General features: G+C 40.6%; 1 protein-coding gene across 3 annotated transcripts in view; it reads left to right on the plus strand.

Annotated features, from left to right (window-relative positions):
* The window catches only part of robo3 (roundabout, axon guidance receptor, homolog 3 (Drosophila)), a 221452-nt gene that overhangs the window by 178392 nt on the left and 22211 nt on the right, over positions 1 to 20849 (plus strand). For all 3 annotated transcript variants that reach the window (XM_051937149.1, XM_051937150.1, XM_022195782.2), the window contains exons 8-13: positions 1200 to 1371; positions 7554 to 7759; positions 15025 to 15106; positions 16768 to 16936; positions 20410 to 20576; positions 20704 to 20825. In XM_051937149.1, the coding sequence (XP_051793109.1) occupies positions 1200 to 1371; positions 7554 to 7759; positions 15025 to 15106; positions 16768 to 16936; positions 20410 to 20576; positions 20704 to 20825 (918 nt within the window). The remainder of the gene's footprint in view (positions 1 to 1199; positions 1372 to 7553; positions 7760 to 15024; positions 15107 to 16767; positions 16937 to 20409; positions 20577 to 20703; positions 20826 to 20849) is intronic.

Consider the following 20849-nt stretch of genomic DNA (forward strand, 5'->3'; position numbering starts at 1 on the left):
ATCTACAATTTGTTAAAGATTTCTGTATCATTGTGAGATAGCAATACGGTGTCACTGTAACTGTCACACCAAGTGAACACTACGTCAGCTGTCTGCTGATGATCACATGATTGCGATCCTACGACAAATCAACCGTTGCGGACTTATTGGGACTTATCCTTTGGAAATGATACAAGGAACAATTGATTAAATTGCGGGGGTGTTTCCGAGTCCCATCAATTCCCACCACCTGCTCCATATACAGGTCATGTGATTTGGTATCAGTGCATAACGTACATATGCATAACACGCCTGTGCTCAGTGCAAGGTCATTTATTATTAAAGATTTCATCTGTTGGAAATGATACGACTGAGCAGCCTTTGCAGAGTACTGCGCTCTCTGAGTGCTTTTCTTGTTCAAGTTGCTGTATCTATATTTTTGACTCAGCACATTTAGTCATTAATTAATGAATGGGTGCATATGCTTTAATCTTTCCATTACAGAAAATCAAATCATTAGAAACTCACTACTGCCGTGATAAAACGGCCCTTACAAGTATTTAAACTTTTCTTCATGACTGTATTTTTTAACTCCAGATGTTTAACCATGCTGAATGTATCTTCCAACAACTCACTGACAACTTGCCCCTCTGTATGCTGTCTTTGAACCATGCTGCATTAGTTTTATTCAGGAAGTGCTTTATTTTGCTTTCAGTCTCTCTAATTAGGTTTCCATATTTATCTAGTCTCTGTTTTGTCTAAACACAGCCTGCAGTTGAGCCCAATACTCCCTCATTTTTTGTCACATGACTGTTGATCACAGCTCAGTCACTCCCAGCTTCTTGGTTGTCCTGAAGAGTGCAGATTTTTTCGTTTCTTGTACACATTTTTTGCCAAACTCTTGAATGGGACACATGGAATAAAATGTTTTGTTTGTTTGTTTGTTTTTAACTCTGACAGGATGCTTGATCAGTTCTTGGAACACCAAAAAGTTGAAAATCTGACAATGACTTTTTCTTTTGACCCTGTATTGGCTCAGCTGTGCTTTTGTTCGACTAATTCTAACAAATGTTTGCTACTTAATGTAAATAAATAGCAAGTGCTTGCGTTCTTTTATCATTAAAAGCAATTATAAAATGAGCTAATGATTTTACATGAATGTATATGATGAGTAAATGATGAAGAAGTGACTACTCTGACTGCTGTTTTCTCTTTTCCAGATCTTATTGTTCCCCATCCAGGAGCCGTCGCAGGCCGGTCGTTTCTCTGTGTCTCTGAGCGGTGAGCTGACCATCACTGATGTCCAGGTCGAAGACTCCGGCTATTACATCTGTCAGGCCATCAGCGTGGCCGGCAGCATCCTGACTAAAGCCCTGCTGGAGGTGGAGAGTGGTGAGTGGGAACACGGAGAATCAGCGTAACCTGATTCCACAAGATAAAAAGCAAGGTCAGCTGCAAGATTTATGGAGAGCAAATGAATCCAAATTAAATGAAGAGAAAGAAAAGTCCTGAAATCACTACTATGTGTGTTTCAAATGTCCTCCAAACTTTGCATTTTCAGCTTTGCATTTCATTAATCATTTCTCACAATCAACCCCATATGTGCACGAACAGAAAATTGAAAGCCCTTCAAATCCATCTTAAATTAAAATATCCTTCCTCCCAAATGAGCAAACAGCAGGAGGTCTTATCTGATGTAATCAAAAGGGACAACTGGTGATAGTTCTATGCAAATATCCCTGCTGCAACATATGCTCCCCTCCACCCATCCCCCCACCAGTCCAGGAATAAACAGGGATTTTGTTCAGCTTCATCTACACTAACTCCTGTGTTGACTTTTCACATTTTCAGTTTAGCTTCAGTTTGCTGATGATATCACAGCTTTTGACGGAATACAAAATGTGGTTTGCGTGCCATGCCTGTGGGCCAATGTTAAATGGCAGGGTGAGTGGTATGTTCTGTTTTTTTCCCAGTCATTGTGTGTCGACGGCTTTGCGAGCACCGGTCGCCAACACAGAAACAAAAAGAAAACCAATGACTTTCAGTTACAAACAGTCCTCAGGTCTTTCCACTGCCGTTTATGAATGGACAGGAATTTATTTCTTGTCCAAGCTGAGCATAGTTCTGCAAGCTGGCAGCACTTCTACAGCGGTGTTTACATTTCAGATTGAACTTACAGACATGTAGACGTGGAGCACAGCCATATACGGTATGTCCACGAGTTTCTTGCAGATGACTGTTTGGCTGCAACAAGATGCCAGGGAGGTTGTGAGCTAACGAGGGTCAAGTGAAAACATGCCAACTCTTAAGGACATTTATTTGGAGTTTGGAAGTTGTAGGCATAGCTACACATCAAATAGCGATGTGTTTACATGTGTAAAAACGGTTGGTGTCAACTTTTTTGTCGAATACAAAACCTGTTTTTTGGAACATTTACTCTCATATTTCCTAAGACAGTAAAAGATCTCATAATTTTGTGTTGCAGTTAACCTTCACACAGTTTGAAAATCACCCTCAGTGTTTTATCTTTTATCTTATATCTGTCAGCATCCGTCTGATACTAGAATGCTGTATCATGTTGTTGTATCCTGGATGAGACACTTAGTACGACCCCATTGAGGAATTAGACGAGTTAACCTCCCACTTAAGTTCCTAAACCTGTCAAGTAGACATGATCCAAGTGGATTTTTGAAAGAGATACTTCAATCTGCTGACACGAAATGCTCTTCATCGTCGACTGGCTTGGAAATGAAATAGCTTGGCCTTTGGGGAAGAATCAGTTGAAGTCTTATGTAATATATTTTTTACACGTTTTTTTGTGTGTTTCTGTTGACTTTGGATAGTATGTTATCTTGTTCTGTTCTTTTTCATTTTGGAATTAAGTTTTGAAAAGTGCTATTTAAATAAAGTTTAGTATTTAGTAGTAGTTTAGTATTATTATTATTTAAATATAATTGGTGCAGTTACTTAACAGAAAAATCAGATAATACACACGTGGACAAAATTGTTGGTACCCCTCAGTTAAAGAAAGAAAAACCCACAATTCTCACTGAAATCACTTGAAACTCACAAAAGTAACAATAAATAAAAATTTATTGAAAATTAAATAATCAAAAACAGCCATTACTTTTGAATTGTTGATTAACATAATTATTTAAAAAAACAAACTAATGAAACAGGCCCGGACAAAAATGATGGTACCTCTATAAAAGATTGAAAACTATTTGACCAGAGTGACATGATTAACTCAGGTGTGTCATTTAATTGACATCACAGGTGTTTCCAAACTCATAATCAGTCAGTCTGCCTATTTAAAGGGAGACAAGTAGTCACCCTGCTGTTTGGTGAAAAGGTGTGTACCACACTGAACATGGACAACAGAAAGCGAAGGAGAGAATTGTCCCAGGACATCCGAAAAAAAATTATAGACAAACATCTTAAAGGTAAAGGCTATAAGACCATCTCTAAACAGCTTGAAGTTCCTGTGACAACAGTGGCTGATATTATTCAGAAGTTCAAGACCCACGGGACAGTAGCCAACCTCCCTGGACGTGGCCGCAAGAGGAAAATTGATGACAAATTGAAGAGACGGATCGTTGGAATTGTATCCAAAGAGCCCAGAGCAACCTCCAAAGAAATTAAAGGTGAACTCCAAGGCCAAGGTACATCAGTGTCAGATCGCACCATCCGTCGTTGTTTGAGCCAAAGTGGACTTCATGGGAGACGACCAAGGAGGACACCACTGCTGAAAAAAACTCATAAAAAAGCGAGACTGGAATTTGCAAAAATGCATGTTGACAAGCCACAAAGCTTCTGGGAGAATGTCCTTTGGACAGATGAGACCAAACTGGAGCTTTTTGGTAAGGCACATCAACTCTATGTTCATAGACTCAAAAACCAAGCATACGAAGAAAAGAACACCGTCCCTACGGTGAAACATGGAGGAGGCTCAGTAATGTTTTGGGGCTGCTTTGCTGCATCTGGCACAGGGTGTCTTGAAAGTGTGCAAGGTACGATGAAATCTGAAGACTATCAAGGCATTCTGGAGAGAAATGTGCTGCCTAGTGTCAGAAAGCTTGGTCTCAGTCGCAGGTCATGGGTCTTCCAACAGGACAACGATCCAAAACACACAGCCAAAAACACCCAAGAATGGCTGAGAGAAAAGCGTTGGACTATTCTAAAGTGGCCTTCTATGAGCCCAGATCTGAATCCCATTGAACATATGTGGAAGGAGCTGAAACATGCCATTTGGAGAAGACACCCATCAAACCTGAGACAACTGGAGCTGTTTGCTCATGAGGAGTGGGCCAAAATACCTGTTGACAGCTGCAGAACGCTCATTGACAAATACAGAAATCGTTTAATTGCAGTGATTGCCTCAAAAGGTTGTGCAACAAAATATTAAGTTATGGGTACCATCATTTTTGTCCGGGCCTGTTTCATTAGTTTGTTTTTTAAAATAATTATGTTAATCAACAATTCAAAAGTGATGGCTGATTTTGATTATTTAATTTTCAATAAATTTTTATTTATTGTTACTTTTGTGAGTTTCAAGTGATTTCAGTGAGAATTGTGGGTTTTTCCTTCTTTAACTGAGGGGTACCAACAATTTTGTCCACGTGTGTATGTTATTTGCAAGGGCTGCACAGTGGCTTTGTGGTTAGCACTTTCACCTTGCAGCTAGAACGTCCCCAGTTTGCGTCCTTGTCTTCCCAGAATCAATCTGCATGGAGTTTGTGTGTTCTTTCCATTTTTTTCTGGGTACTCTGGTTTCCTCCCACTGTCCAAAAACATGCTCAAGGTAAAATGGTGATTCTAAATTGTCCGTAGGTGTGAATGCGAGTGTGACTGTTTGTATATGTTGCCCTGTGAAAAACTGGTGACCCTGCCCTCGCCCCAAGTCAGCTGGGATAGACTCCAGCCCCCCCACGACTCCTATAAGGATTAAGTGGTGTATAGATAATGGATGGATGGATATTATTTGCAGTTTAAAGTCATTAATATCTCACTCCTAAATTTAGCATCGACTGTACATGATAAGTGGAATGGATATCGCTTTGTAGTGAGGATTTCACAAAGTTATGCAATTTTCAATTTTTTTTAAGCAAAAAGAAAATACAATCGACGTTGTTTAAAGACCCGTGATCAGCCCCAACTTAATATTCCAAAGCTTGCTGGTTGTACCAAAATACTTTGAAGTGCAATAAATAAAATATTTTCAATCAGCCTTCACTCAACATCATGCCAAGTGGTCCATCACTCTGACAGGAGGTAACTCTATCCACACGCTCATGCCTGAGAAAAATCTGTGTCATTGATTTGCATGTTGAACTGGAGCAGGACCAGGGAGAGGTGGGCCCGAGAGCCTTTGGGAGTAGATGTTCTCTTATAGTGACATTTTACTCTTCACATTGGAAGGACTTGCTGTGTTTCACAGGCAAGCATGAAAATCTGTAAGCCAAAGATCAAACACTTGACTTTAGTGTGTCTGTGTCAGTAATTCTGAGTTCCAGGGTGACAGTGACTGTATTGACTGACCTGATTACCGGTAACGGCAAAAACCATATAACATGTCTACATGCAAACACCATTGAAAAGGAAAAAGACATTGCTTACATTGATATATTGCTGGATAACATGCTTGTGCAGTACACAAAGATGGATACTGTTGATAAGGTTTGCATTTTCTTCTCTTTAATGAAAATTCACATGCAACTGACAGCATTAGCTGCCGCCTTTGGCCTAAAAGAAGTGATAGATGAAATGCAGTCTGCTTTTTGCCATGTTGATGATCATAATCAGCTTTTTGCTCATGTGCAGAATGTCTGCTATAATTGAGTTGTTCATAATATGAATGGCAGTGATTACTTAAGTGCATGGTGATGCAGAAAGTGCCAGGCACATTTTTTGAAATCTCTTGTCACTGCGACGTTGCCAGGCAACCAGCACAGATTCCAGACCGTGAGTCTGTGAAGGCTGTAACTTCACATTAACAAATTGGTTGTTGCTAGAGGTACGGACCCGTACCCGTAGCCTGTGGACTACGGATACGGCACTTTCCATTTGCCAATCAGATACGCGAGATCTGGTCACGTGAGTCCCGGTAGACGCTAGCGGTACAGACCCGTAGCATCGGTACTACAGGTACGGACCCTAAACCTAACCCTAACCTTTGCTTACCTTTCAACAGTGTGCAGTGGTTAGCAGCTTCTGGACTCTCGAGACTCGCGTACGGGTCCGTATCTGTCTGGCAAATGGAAAGTGCCGTATCCATAGGCCACAGGCTATGGGTACGGGTCCGTATCTGTAGACACTACCTAGCAAATTACCAATATTATCAGTCCTCTCATTTACCTCTCAGCAAGAAAGTGCATAATCATGCTTCCCAAAAGGTTGGAACTGTTCCTTTAAATCTTCATAGTATTTTGTTGTTCTGATGGATAGTGATGCTGGAGAGTACTGGCAAGGATAGTGTCAGTTTGGCGTAAGCCAGTGGCCGGCAAATACCAGCCTGTGGGCCAAATGTGGTCTTCCCCAAAAATTAGTTGGACACAACAAAAGCTAAAGTTGTCTCTTTTATTGTTTCCATCAAAACTTTGGTGAACTTTCTGTTCACTAATCTACTGCAGGCAGCAGTTTAAATACCAGACTGTAAATCCCAACAAACATAACCATGTAACATCTGATTAGAATCACTGATTTGCATCTTAAACACAAAATGGCAGCAGCCTAACAGACTTGGCATGCTTATGAAAAGTCTTTAAAGGCAATACCAGCAGTACTTTAATCCGACCGTGCATGAAACAGTCCAGATCAAGTCTTGTACTCAGGCACAATGAATGTGTTTGGTTGTACAAGTCGCCTTTTTGCAAGTTGGAAGCTCTGTCAGGTGAAGCTCAGCCATTTGCTCTGTTATAGCAATATATGCACTATATATACAGTACAATTCAACAGTTTAGGGTCACTCAGACAATTTCATGTTTTCCATGAAAACTCACACGTTTATTCATGTGCTAACATAACTGCACAAGAGTTTTCTGATCATGAACTATCCTTTCAACATCATTAACTAACACAATGTAGCATTAGAACACAGGAGTGATGGTTGCTGGAAATGTTCCTCTGTACCCCTATGGAGATATTTCATTAAAAATCATCCGTTTCCAGCTAGAATAGTCATTTACCGCATCAGTAGTGTCTAGACTGTATTTGTGATTAATTTAACGTTATCTAATAAAGAAATATTGCTTTTCTTTCAAAAATAAGGACATTTCTAAGTGACCCCGAACTTTTGAATGGTACTGTATGTATTTTTTCTCTTAGTTTTTTTCATGTAGAAAGCTTGTATGAGAAACAGCTAGAAAAGGGTCACATTTCACTCTTTTTATGCTTTCAGGGCTTTTGACAGCTTACAGAGTTTACACGTTTGATATCATTTAATCAAGTGCTGTGTACATACACACTATAAAGTACACACTATAACTGAAGTAATTAAGTACAGCGATGAGTTTAGTTATGATTTTTAAAAAAAATTTCAAACCCCATTGTCATTTTCTTGTTCTCTGCCCCTACAGCACCCTCTGACCGGGTCCCTCCCATCATCCGCCAGGGACCAGCAAATCACACATTAGCTCCTGGTTCCACTGCTCAGTTACACTGCCACATCATGGGTAACCCTATCCCCAACATCCAGTGGGAGAAAGACGGCCAGAGGATCTTAGGAAACGATGGTCGAATCAGCTTGATGGCGAACGGCACCTTCCAAATCACCAATCTCCAGGTATTAGAATTAAAGACTTGCACTGAAACAGAAATGTGGGTTTGGAACTTAAATAATGACAAGCGTCTTAGCCTAACCTCACCACACCTTTCTATCCCCACCAAAATGTACGCACTATCACTGTTTGCACATCAAGTGTACTGCAGTTTGCACAAGATAAACTTATTCAGCATGATAAAACAACAGTTTTAATTATCAATAAAGTATGAAACACCTATACAGAGGACATTTTTATGGTTGACTCAAATGATGAGGTTTTATCAGAGGAGGAGAGGTGGGAAATGGTGAGGTGTGATCACCATGATAATGAGCATGCGAGGCCATTAGCAGTCGTTAGCGCCGTCTTACTTCATGCTAATGAAATCCATTCTGCCCAGAATTCCCTCCTGGGTATGAAGCAGCACCTGAGGTCACCGCAGCCTCGACGAGACTCGAGGAGGCTCGTGCATTAATTGATTGTGGGTTCTCAATGATTAACGATCGCTGAGACTTGTAATTAAATCCTCAATACATCAGTGTAAGTGAGGACTGGATGAATGAAAGAGAGATGGAGATGAAGGAGCGGGAGGCTGAGCGAGGGGAGAGGAGAGGATAGAAGCAGAAATAGCTGGGAGTCAGAAGCCTAAAGTACATTTTATGCTGCATTCATGTCATGTGGGAATAAAAGGGAGTGACTTGACAGCTGAGAGTGCTAACTTGGAAATGCTCAGGCTTTGGGACCTATTTGAAACTGTCAAACACTATGTTGATGTTCTCTGTAGGCTTTGGTTCACTTTGATCTGAAACATGAAAACAAATAGTATTTATGGCCTTGGATTTCAGAGATGAAATCACAAAATGACTAGTAGAAATTGTTTGTTTCATTTGAAATGTTGTTCCATATACCTCAGTGATGTCAGAAATTTGCGTCTGAAGTCCACCACTACAGCACAGAACCAAGGCTCACAGGCTTATTAAAAACATCATCCTTATTGCGTTCCAGCTGTAGCGACAGCCAAAAACAACAAGTCTACAGCCATGCGAGCAGCTCTGGTACTTTAAGCAAGTCTGACTCACCACATGTAGATTTGGGATATACTAAGGAGTCTTTATTTTCACAAATCACAGCACTGTGAAATTCTCTTTTCACATATCCCAGCTGGGGTCAGAGAACAGGGTCAGCCATGACAAGGCGCCCCTGGAGCAGGTAGTCTTAAAGGCCCTGTTTTAAGGCTTTGTGGCGGTGGGACCCCACGACCTTCTGATAAATAACCCAGAGCCTAAATCGTCAAGCCACCACTGCCGCTGGTTGCACATTTTACATGGTTTTCTCCTTCCCTTCCGCTGTCTGTGTGTTACCATTTAAGTCACCTTCACTAAAGAAAACAACAGCCGCCTCTAAGCAGCAGGCTACATGCTGACAATTTTAAGTTTTGCTGACAGTTTGGATCATGTAATAAACCAGCCTTGCTCATTTTTTTTAGGTAAACTGTCCATTTTAATAGCACTGCATGTCTCCCTGTATATAAATGTTCCACTAGAGCAATTGCCCCAATATTATTGCATAGTGAACATCCTATTCTGGAAAAGAGGACCGGTATTAGTTTAAAAGAACACTAGAACATTTTTTACCCCTGTAGTGGAACGATAATGAGGTGGAACTAGAACATTGTACACAGTATTGTGTCAGCACTTACAAATGGTCAGGCTATGCAAAAGTAACTTTGAGCCAAATGGCATGGTCTCAATAACATGCTGATATTTAGCAGGCAAGGTTCCCATACTGTTCACCATCAGGACCCAGGAACTAGTTTTAGCAAATATAATGTAGTCATCTTTAATGTTATTGGCTACTTGTGTGGATGTTTGATTGTTTTTAATTCACTTTTGGCCATTGTTAGTCTTGATCTTGAACACTAAGATAATTGCAGAGATTAGAGTTGGTGGAGACACGGCTGAGTGGCTTAATATGGCAAGAAACTTCAGCATCAGACAGGCAGTTGACGGAATTGATTTGGATGAGACTAAGCAAATGGTTAAGTTACTATTCATGCTCATTTTCAGCTGCTATCTGGAATCAAGTTGTAGAGATAGTAGCCCAGGTTTCCTGACTCAGGCTACTTCCTGCATCTCTTCTTTGGGATCCCATTGCGTTTCTATGTCTAGACTACCTCAGATGACTTCTTTAAGTGCAAAGGAGCAGCAGTTCCACTGCAAAATGAATTCAGTTTGTGATTCAGCTTGATGAATCCAACAGGAACACATCATCTGCAAAAAGCAAAACATACAATTCTGAGGTGAACAGACACATTCTAACCCTCAGCTCTCCCTTTTTCCGGTCCATGAAGATCAAGAACAGAACCAGTGACAATCCCTGACATGCTTCATATTCCTGCAACACCTCCCTCAAAATACTACAAGTGACATGGTCGTAATCCTTTTCCAGGTCTACATAATGCACGTATAATTCCCAAGGGCCCTTTAGCTACTATTCAAGCTGTCAACAGCTGTCACAGTTTGACTTATGAAAGGATCATTATGGATATTTCAGCACACTTACATTCAGTTCTTCTTTCAAATCAAGGGCTTGAGATAATTTGGATAAACTACCGTCCACATGTGTTTTTGTCCCTTTGGACTACTTTCATTGATTGTAAGACATCCCAGCTTTTCACCTAGTGACAGAGCAATGGAAATAACTTGTAATGAAACCGACATTTCCTTTCTCCATGTACAATGTGTACTGTGATATTACTTACAGTATCTGACAAAAATGATTACTACTGAAAAGGTACACTAGCTTGTGATAGTTTCTCAGAAATGTATTGTTGTTGAACACTGTCCGATTTGACAAGAGGCATCAATGATACAGGTGATAGTTTTGTAAATTCTTTAAATATCCATTTAGGTGAGCTCTGTCATAATTTGATACAAGGTCTGAATCAGAAGAGAGCATGAGACACAATAAGTACAAAACACAGTGTCCGCAGACAGGAAAACAATGAAATCAGCATTCATAAAACACATTTAACCCTGAAATAATCAGTATAAATAAGTCGATTTCATGTGGGCCCCCAGAGTAGGACAGATGGTCTGTTTGTTCCTTGTACCCTGGCAATGAGGAGATGCCATTACCCTGGGATCTCTGCCAGACACAGACTACTGCCATCCCTCACTCTGGTGCCAAGATGTCCTGGACAGACGGAAAGTGTATGTGTGTGTGGTGTTGCTAAATGGTTGATATAGGGTAAGGGGTGGGGGCAGCTATTGCAAGGTTAAAAAAGGAAGGGAAACAGAGGAACCCAGCAAAGCCTGAGGAGTGTGAGTAGGACTACATGGACACCACTGAACAGATTACCGCGGGTGATCAGGTTAAAGCAGGAAATCGAGTTCACATGTTGACTTTAAATCCCAGTGTACACATGTTGTAGTGAGTAATCAGATTTCCCTTCTGTGTCCTCCCAAAAAAAAGTTCTGACATCATTACAAACCTTCTGTGTGCTATTGTGCAGAAGGTTCATATTCATGTTAATGGAGTAGTTAGCATTTGGAGGGCAAAGAAAAAGGAAAACTAAAGGGAAATAAGGCACCAACATCAGTCATGATTTCTGGGACTTGCGGTGCAGAAACATCCCAACCGACAAAGGTGTGACAAACTGTAATATATAAATAAATATTCACACGTTCCTTTTAGTTCGAAGCTCCTCTCCTGTGCCTCCCTCCCTCCTCTTTTCCTCTCTTCCTCTTGCCTCATCCATTTTTCAGCAATCTGTTTCGCGCAGCGCCCAAAGCTGCCGGCCTTGATTAATAGTCAGGTGTCCCGGCTGTTTACCCCACCCGCCCTCTGTGCAGAGTCCCCATCCACCGATCAAACACCACCATCTGGGGACCCGATTCCCCCCACCGTCAGACAAACGCACCATCAGCCAACCCACAGGTCAACTCAAGGTCAGGGCCTATAGAAAGAGGGGAGGAGCAGTGAGGGATGTTGTATGGGAAGGACAGTCACCTGTCCCTTGTCCTGCAGGACGCTTTGACAAGCCACTTAGGCCTGAGTAATTCCTCTGTCAGGGTTACTGATGAGCCGGCCCGCAGATGCAGGAGAGGAGAATGGCCGACCACGTGCACAACCATCAGCGAGGTATTAGTCACGATAGGTTCTGCTGTGCACATCCTCTGCATAATGGATAAGGTCTTCAATGGGAGTAATATGGACTATGTTCACAGAATAAGTGAATAAGAGAAGGCTGATTGTGTTTGCGGTTGATTTGTTGGTCTGCATATAAATTGATGGACTACAGAAGAATGAAACATCTTGGAGCAAACACCTGAAAAACTAATTCCCCATAACACTCCCGCACACGTGTGCAGCCACCCATGCACGTACATACATTCACACACACAGGAACAGGAGAACTGTTTACAGAGGCAGCAGCCCTCACAGATGTAGTTAACATGATGTTTAGTGTGTGCATTAAGTGTCAGTCTCTATTCTGTCATTATTAACTGTAAGTTCAGCTATGGTAGTTGAACCCTACCATGCAACATTTACTATATCATTCAAAAGTTTTGGTCACTTGGAAATGTTCTTATTTTTGAAAGAAAATCTATTTTTTTTCAATAAAGATATCATTAATTTAATCAGAAGTACAGTCTAGACATTGTCAATGTGGTAAATGACTATTCTAGCTGGAAATGGCTGATTTTTAATAGAATATCTCCACAGGGGTACAGAGGAGCATTTCCAGCAACCATCACTCCCGTGTTCTAATGCTACATTGTGTTAGCTAATGGTGTTGAAAGGCTATTAGACAATTAGAAAACCTTTGTGCTATCATGTTAGCACATGAATAAAAGTGTGAGTTTTCATGGAAAACATGAAATTGTCTGGGTGGCAACAAACTTTTGAACGGTAGTGTATATTGTAATCATGGTTTTGTTTAAGCTAATTTCTCACCTATGCGTTTCCAAGACCTTAGAATAGTTGTTGAATGAATTTCATAGTTCCTATTTGCAGTGTCTTTAGTTTTGAATGTCTTTGCGTTGCCCTTAATGCTTATGCACTAAAACTTGAAGCCCTAGTGACATTTAAGAAAGTCTGGTTAGAGTATACTACTGTTCAGAAGTTTGGGGTCACTTAAAATGTCTTTATTTTTGAAAGAAAAACAGTTTCTTTCAATGAAGATATCATTTTTATAAAGAAATACAGTCTAGACATTGTTTATGTGGGAAACGACTATTCTAGCTGGAAACAGCTGATTTTTAATGGAATATCTCCATAGGGGTACAGAGGAACATTTACAGCAACCATCACTCCTGTGTTCTAATGCTACATTGTGTTAGCTAATCATGTTTAAAGGCTAAATGATGATTAGAACACCCTTGTGCAATTATGCTACTACATGAATGAAAGTGTGAGTTTTCATGGAAAACATGAAATTGCCTGAGTGACCACAAACATTTGAACAGTAGTGTACATTTGAAAGCTTATCAGAGAGCAAAAACTGGTGTATGTTTTTCATTTGACAATATATTTGACCTTTCATTAGTTTATATGGCATTCGTGCGACAGTTTAATTCACTAGCTACATTGTGTGCATGTCTATACACCATTGCGTGTCATTCCTTCCATTGGTTACCCTGTTGCAATCATCAATTTGTGTCACATTTCCTACATACCTGCGTGATTTTGCATGAAAGATGCAAAGAAATACTATTTTAATCTTTGCATGTAGGAAATGTGATACAAAATAGTATTTCATGGAACCAATATAGTCATTTACCAACTTTTTTCTTATCATTCATTGATGGAATTTCCTCTAAATATCCATTTAGTTACAGAATTTTCATTTTAGTGTTTTTAGTCTGGGTTTTACGCCTTGAATTAAAGATATATGTATTCAAGAAAGAAAGCACAAAAAAGAGCAAATGAATGACCTGGAGCGATGAAGCTAAAGCTATAGAAACCTGATCAGAGGCACTGCGGCTGTGGATTGCTGCTACGTCGGTGTCACATTGAAAGATTCCCCAGCGTACAGACCCCCAACATCTCCCTCTGTTGTAAGCAATTTCACAGCCCGTCTAGCTTTTGGCTTGCCTCCCCAAAAATTTAATAGCCAGCATTCACATGTGCACACACACACACTTAGACCCAGGCACATTTATCACACACCTCTTAATTACATCTGCTCATACCCTGTCCAGAATGCTAAGTAGCTGTTGAGTAGAAAGACTGGTGCCTCAGAAATTTCTAGACCTCTAGCTGGTCATTAAAATTCTGTCCTTTGATCCTTCCTTTAACTCCCCTCCTCTGCTGTGTAGGAATCAGACGAAGAACATAAAAGCCACCAGCTTGACTTTAGCTTCGACTTCAAATAGCTCCGCTGAGAATATAACGTTTATGGGAAAATTTAAAATAACTACAATTGACAAAATCTCCGAAGCAGAAGTAGCTAATTAAGCGGACATTATGTTAAGGTATGTGTAATGAAAATGCAAATTAAGTTCAAATCAGTAGCAGTAATTGAATCCTAAGAGAAGCAGCTTCTTTTTTAATAATACTACAAAAGAATAAAAGAATATTGATGAACAGAGCCAGATAAACATACTGAGTTTATTAAAATTATGAGATGAAAATAGCATTTTCAAGTTACTGATGTGTAAGGAGGGGATATAGCGAGCTAATTTGCATGCATGATGTCACTTCAGATCGGAGCCATGCTAATGAAATCTACCTGCATGTCCAATGTGGCCCCATGTGCTTTCAAAGTTCACCCATCACAGGACTAACATTTCCATCTTTATGTTATTATATCTCTCCACGCACCAGTAACTCTGCCCCTACTGTCAGCAGTACGTGCTTGGTTTTTATCTTCGATACTTACGTGATGTGATTTGTGGCTTTCACACCTTCCACAAAGCAATCATGCTGCCATAATCAGACACAGTGTTTCAGATGCCTTTTTTTTGTTGTTTTTTCAAACAAAAAAACCACCATATTGGCATTAATGGGAGCTACAAGCTGCTAAAAAGCAAATCTTACTCTGATGTGAAAGTGGAGTGGAGGTGGAATCACCTGGTTGGGTCTGCGTTAATAACAGCATTCTGCTCTGCCAGATTTTCATCCCTGCCAACTTCCTGCTGCTCAGTATTCTGAGCACAAACATTCTGGTTGGAGAGATATGACATTTAGTCTCAATCACTGGTAATGGATGCATTAACATAGTATCATGCGCTCGCAGACACACGCACGCTAAAATAATGATACACATTTTTACTGTTGCCAGGAAACGGACTCTGGAGTTTACACCTGCCTGGCTTCTAGCTCCAGTGGAGAGACGAGTTGGAGTGGAGTGCTTACAGTCAAAGGTAAATTGTCTCTGCGTGATTTAAATGCATGCAAATGAAAGCTCCATGAAGCAGCAGCATATAAAAACACAGAGATGTGGTATATAATTAAAAAAGATCATGTCTATGAAGCTGTATAAAAACAGTAATCCTGGTTATTGCTGCACTGCACTTTCTGCAAAGTTATCAATTTGAGTAACTGTGCTGTTTAATTAACAGCAATGAAATGATCAGTTATTAAAGAGTGTGACTGTACAATGTGGAATTTTCTTCAAAGGGTCAAAGTGCCAAAGTAGTGTTCCTTGTGACTTTATTTGTTAAATTCTTCGTTTAATAAAAAATATAACAGTGAAACATAGGACAGTAGGTCACAATGGAAGCATATTCCAAAAACTACACAAATTAAAGGTCAATGGTCACAACCACTGTTGAGGTGGATTTTGAAGGTTGGTAATGTCGGACACTGTTATGTAGAGTGGAAGTCTGTTCAAGATCTTACTGGCCTTCAGAGAAGGAGCATTTTGTCCAAAAACTGTTTTTCTGTGTGGCACCTCACAGTCCCCTTTCAAGGAGGCCCTGAGACCGCTGTGAGCCCTTCTTTTAAGAAAGTCAGACGTGGGGGGTGGGGCGAGTCCATGCAACACCTTGTAAATCAAACAAACAAATTTGAAATTTTAAAAATTCTCAAAGCTCAAGAAGTTGTACAGAGGGTCCTCGACTTATGTCAGAATTCCGTTCCTATGGTGCGACGTATGTCGATTTTCCTCTTAAAGTGGAACTCACACTCCTACGTTTTAGCAAATGTAGCACAATCCAATGTGGCGTACAACCGGCGAATGAAAGCAAAGTCGTCTTCCTCTTATAGTGCCACGTGACACTGTGTTCATTCACTCTGCTTGCCAGCTAGTTCAATGTAACCAGTTCCGTCGTAACGACAAAGCACCATAGGTCAAGGATGTCGTAAACCGAGGACCCCCTATATATTACAAACATGATATGACATTGGTTTTCTATCAAAGACCTTTAATGATTTTTTTATAGAGTCATTCTATGATTTTGCTGATTTAATTGCTGAAATGAAACAAGTAGCTGAGTGTAATTCAAACAGTTAACCACTGCTGTTCCTAATACTGCTACCGAGCAGACTGCAAATGTAAATGTCTGCATCTGTATGCATGGTGTCGATGAGAAAGCGCTAAAAGGAAGAAGAAAGTCCCCCGAAATATGCTAATGCCCTCATAATTGTGAGATGTCGTCAACTGCAGCTCACAGCACACCATCGATTTAACTGCTTTGTAGAGCCTGTGCCCCTTCTTTTGCTCTACTACCTATCAGGCATTAGCACATAAAATATTTCAAGCAGTAGAGACTTCATTAGTGGCATTAAATGAAGGAGTAACGACTTAACAAGCGACTCTGATGACACCTAAGTTTGTTATTTGACTATTAGCATCTAAATGGTTAGTTAAGATCTAATAGCAAAATTGTGAAGTCTGTTGGAAGTGAGGAGCTCCGCCTGCAGCGACCGTGATGCAAATGCTCAGTCAACATTAGCGGTTTTACACAGAGGACATAATGAAACAGTAACGCTACAGGCAGATGTTACAATCAAAAGGAGGCTTCTCTCCTCCACCTCCCCACCTCACCCTCTCTCTGTCCTGTGTTTTCCCCTCATCATCCAGACAGCGCAGATTCGTCGGTAGCTCCGGCCACCGAGCCCTTCCAGTTGCCGGGTCCGCCCCACAAACCCATAGTCACAGATGTGTCCAAGAACAGCGTCTCTCTGACCTGGCAACCCAACGCCCACGAGGGAGGAGCCGCCGTCACCTCCTACATCATCGAGGCCTTCAGGTGAGTTTCACAAAAGTCTGAGCTGCTGTACATCAAAGGAACATTTGTCCTCCCTTGTTTTTACACCTGCACAGCCATCAAGGACAAATGAGACATTTTAGTCAGAGGCCATTCACTCCTCTGTATGATGTTTCATCATCGTTTGTCACAAGCCATTCCCCCTCTTTATCGAGCAGTGAAAGCTGTACACCTCTTGTGTTTAAAGTTTGACAGTTTTACTGCAGAAGCATTGGTTTTGTCAGGACTAAAGACATTTTTATTTTGGAACTCTGAACCTCGTTCACTGAGGCAGTTAATAATAAAATTATTTTGCTTACTCTTTAGCCCTTAGATGCACAAGTGATTGGACCCTAACCTCTTTAGTTAGTGGGTCAAAAACGGCCTGTATAAGAATCATGCCATTTTTGTCATTTTGGTTAAGAATAATTATTTGTAATATTGTTTGTATTATAGTTTTGTCCATATAAGAATGATTTAATATTTGAAATTTGCTTATTTTCCACTTTATAGCACATTGTGAACGTTTTGATAATTGGAAGAGAAGAATATTACACAGAACAGCAACAGAAGAATGTCAACATCCATTTTGTTGACATTTTTCCACTCTTTTCTTCCAGCTGTTGCTCCTCTCTGTCCCTCCAAGCCTCTGCATTTCATCACTTCTTGTATGATATTATCAGTGACAAAGAGCTTGGGGTAGTAATACAAATATTTCAATTTCCTTAAAAGTATGAATGATAACTTAAAAATGTAAATGGAATGATATCAAAAACATGTTTTTTGAGGAATAGCTGGAATATGAAATGATAAAAACTTTTCATTACAAAGATATTGCAAGAAAACAACCCCGATGGGTCATTTTTTAACCAATGATGCATCTAAGGATTAAAGTAAGGCCAACCACTTTTTTTAATTATGAGTATAAGGCCTTGAAAACATCTGCAGAAAAACTACAGAATAGAATGTCACAACTTGTCTTTGTTGGCCCTTAAACATGCTGACAAAACATCAGAGGATGCTGTTGTGCGCTCTGGTCCTCAGGTTCTCGTCTGAACTTGAATTCTCCTAAGCAGAGACCTTCACCTGAGCAGAAGTCCACCTTGGATTGATTAGGGCCTTAACAGATTCAGCTGATCAGGATACGTGACTCGCCGGATGGAAGGAGGCCTCTAGATAAAGATAGGCCATGTTATGAGGAAATGTGTCCTTCCAATTCGATAAAGAGAAGAACACCAGCAGAGCTTAATCAGATCCAGACATCCACCGTGGCCCATGGCAGCAGCTGAACGTCTCTGAATAACGCAAACTGATTCTTTATAAAGCAGCTGGAGGGGACCACTGGGATGTTTGCAATAACATTTCCTTGCCTGAGGTGCTAAGGTTTGTTTATAGGAGCACAGGGAAGAGCGAGGGTTGGGGCTTTTACGGTGTGTGTGTGTGTGTGTGTGTGTGTGTGTGTGTGTGTGTGTGTGTGTGTGTGTGTGTGTGTACATATGCATTGTGTAATAGTGTTTATTTAATTTGCAAAGGCAGACTTTTCATTCTCTCGGCGAGACTGCATTCATTCTCTCTTTCAGCCCAGTGTGTGACAGTGTGAACTCCTGAGCATCTCTTCCACAAAGTTACCTTGAATCGAGTGCACAGGGCAGACTGCTCACATAACACAGGCGACATGAGTATTCATGAGACGTTTTCCCTCTTTGGTCTAATTGTTGCAGTTCAGTACCGAAGCCGCTTTGCCGTAAACCCCCACAGTACCCTTGGGGAAAATCTAAAAGTGTCAAACAAATGGTTGGGGAGACCTTTGTGACTGCTGCTCTGCCAAGGTGACAATACATTCACAAAGTAAAGGGAAGAGACACGAGGAAGAGGCAACGTGGCGTTGGGATGATGCATCTGGGGGAGTGCCACAAGGCCAAGAACATGCCCTCATTTCCTGTTGGCAGCTGTGCCTTCTTATAAGCCCCATTACATTATTCATCAGGATGGCAAATTGTACCATTTGGAAAATGTTCTAGTGACTGCAAACTTCTCTGAACCGAATAACTTTGCTCACATCTGCTATTGTTTACCAGATAAGAAATATTAGAGGGAGCCAAAAATAGATCCCGCTATTGCCTGGAGATCTTCCTTTGCATTGGTTAATTGTGTAGCGGCACATCAAATCAGCATTGCAAAGCGATCCTGACTGCAGTAGGAAAGTGGTGCCCACACTCACATTACACTGGAGTTCAAAAGTTTGGGGTCACTTAGAAACGCAGTTTTTTTGAATGAAGATATCATTAAATTAACGTGAAATACAGTTTAGACATTGTTAATGTGGTAAATGACTATTCTAAATGGAAACAGCTGATTTTTAATGGAATTAAAAGGTGATACAGAGTGTAATATCCATACAGCAAGAGGCGAGCAGGCAGAGTGTCATGGCTCCACTAGAGGAGAATTGGATTCAATCTATATTTAGCATTCATATGCTCAGTGACGCAAACCAGAATCTACCATATTATTCAGAATATACAGGTGCTAAGAAAAGACAGTGATGCATTTCTTTGTTTTTCAAAAACATCTGAGGGTGAGTTTACAAGATTACAGAGAGTCAAACCCACATTTTTGGACCCCTATTGGTCATTTATTTTTCCTTGAAATGTAGATGAAGCAGATGACTCTTCCTAGTTTATTTTTCCTGAACAGAGGTAAATATAAATAACTTGAAATAGGAGCCATTTCAGTATAGACAGAATAGAGGGCATTCTGTTTGAGAGTGGCAGAGCTTGAAAAGGGGGATTCTGTTTTGTTCTTTTATCCTACAAAAATTAAAATCTAAATTTGGTACTAACCATAAACCTAACCTGAACCGGTAACCTAACCCTAAACATAACCCTATTAAACTATGTGGTGGAGTCAAGTATAAATAATCTCGCACTGAAAATATGCGTGTATCTCGTTTTACTAATCAGCCCTTTGTTTTTGCTGTTTTAGATGAAGTCATCAGTGTGTGATTTACAATTCAGCTTATTGTCTAGAATTACTCTGAGGAATCCCGCTGAAATGCACATTATCTAAATAAATAAATATTATGCACGGATTTGTCTTCTGGCTTTGGTCTAAATATAATTGCACTGCTGCTTACTCATCTTAAACCATTTTGATTTGTGGTTTAGTTCTTTATTCTGTGTGACAGTTCAATTATTTAAATGACCAAAACCTTAATCTTGTATGACAGCAAATAAAATATGATAGGAATATTTGGAGTTTTGTAAACTAAACAATAAAACGAGAAAGTAATCAACAGATGAATGAAGTTGCTGATTAACCATCCGTGTCACAATGATGTACCAATTTCTAAATAATCTCCACCTTAATAACCTACAACCGTAAAATGCTGCTTAGACAGTAGCACATCAGCATTAGGAACCTATTAATTTAATAACATTCATTAGGTTCATCTCTTTTCTTCTTCTGTCCCTCTACAGCCAATCAGCGGGGAGCACGTGGCAGACTGTGGCTGACATGGTCAAGATGGAGACGCACACAATCACCGGCCTTCTCCCCAACACCATCTACTTGTTCATCGTCCGAGCTGTCAACGCCTACGGCCTGAGTGACCCGAGCCCCATCTCTGAGCCGGTCAGAACACAAGGTCAGTATGACACGACTCTCAACACGCCAAACACAACTTGATCCATACCTGCAAACACCTCAGCCATGTGTGTTCATGCACTGACAGTATTACACTAGGGGGTAAGTGAATATCTGTTTCTCCTCAGATGTGAGTCCTACAGGTCAGGGAGTGGACCACAGGCAAGTGCAGAGGGAGCTGGGGGAAGTGGCGGTCCAGCTTCAAGACCCCGTCTCGCTGACACCGGCTTCAATTCGAGTATCGTGGACGGTGAGTGGCTCAGAAATTGAAGAA

This window comes from Acanthochromis polyacanthus, chromosome 17, assembly GCF_021347895.1.
Source record: "Acanthochromis polyacanthus isolate Apoly-LR-REF ecotype Palm Island chromosome 17, KAUST_Apoly_ChrSc, whole genome shotgun sequence".
Lineage (NCBI taxonomy): Eukaryota > Metazoa > Chordata > Actinopteri > Pomacentridae > Acanthochromis > Acanthochromis polyacanthus.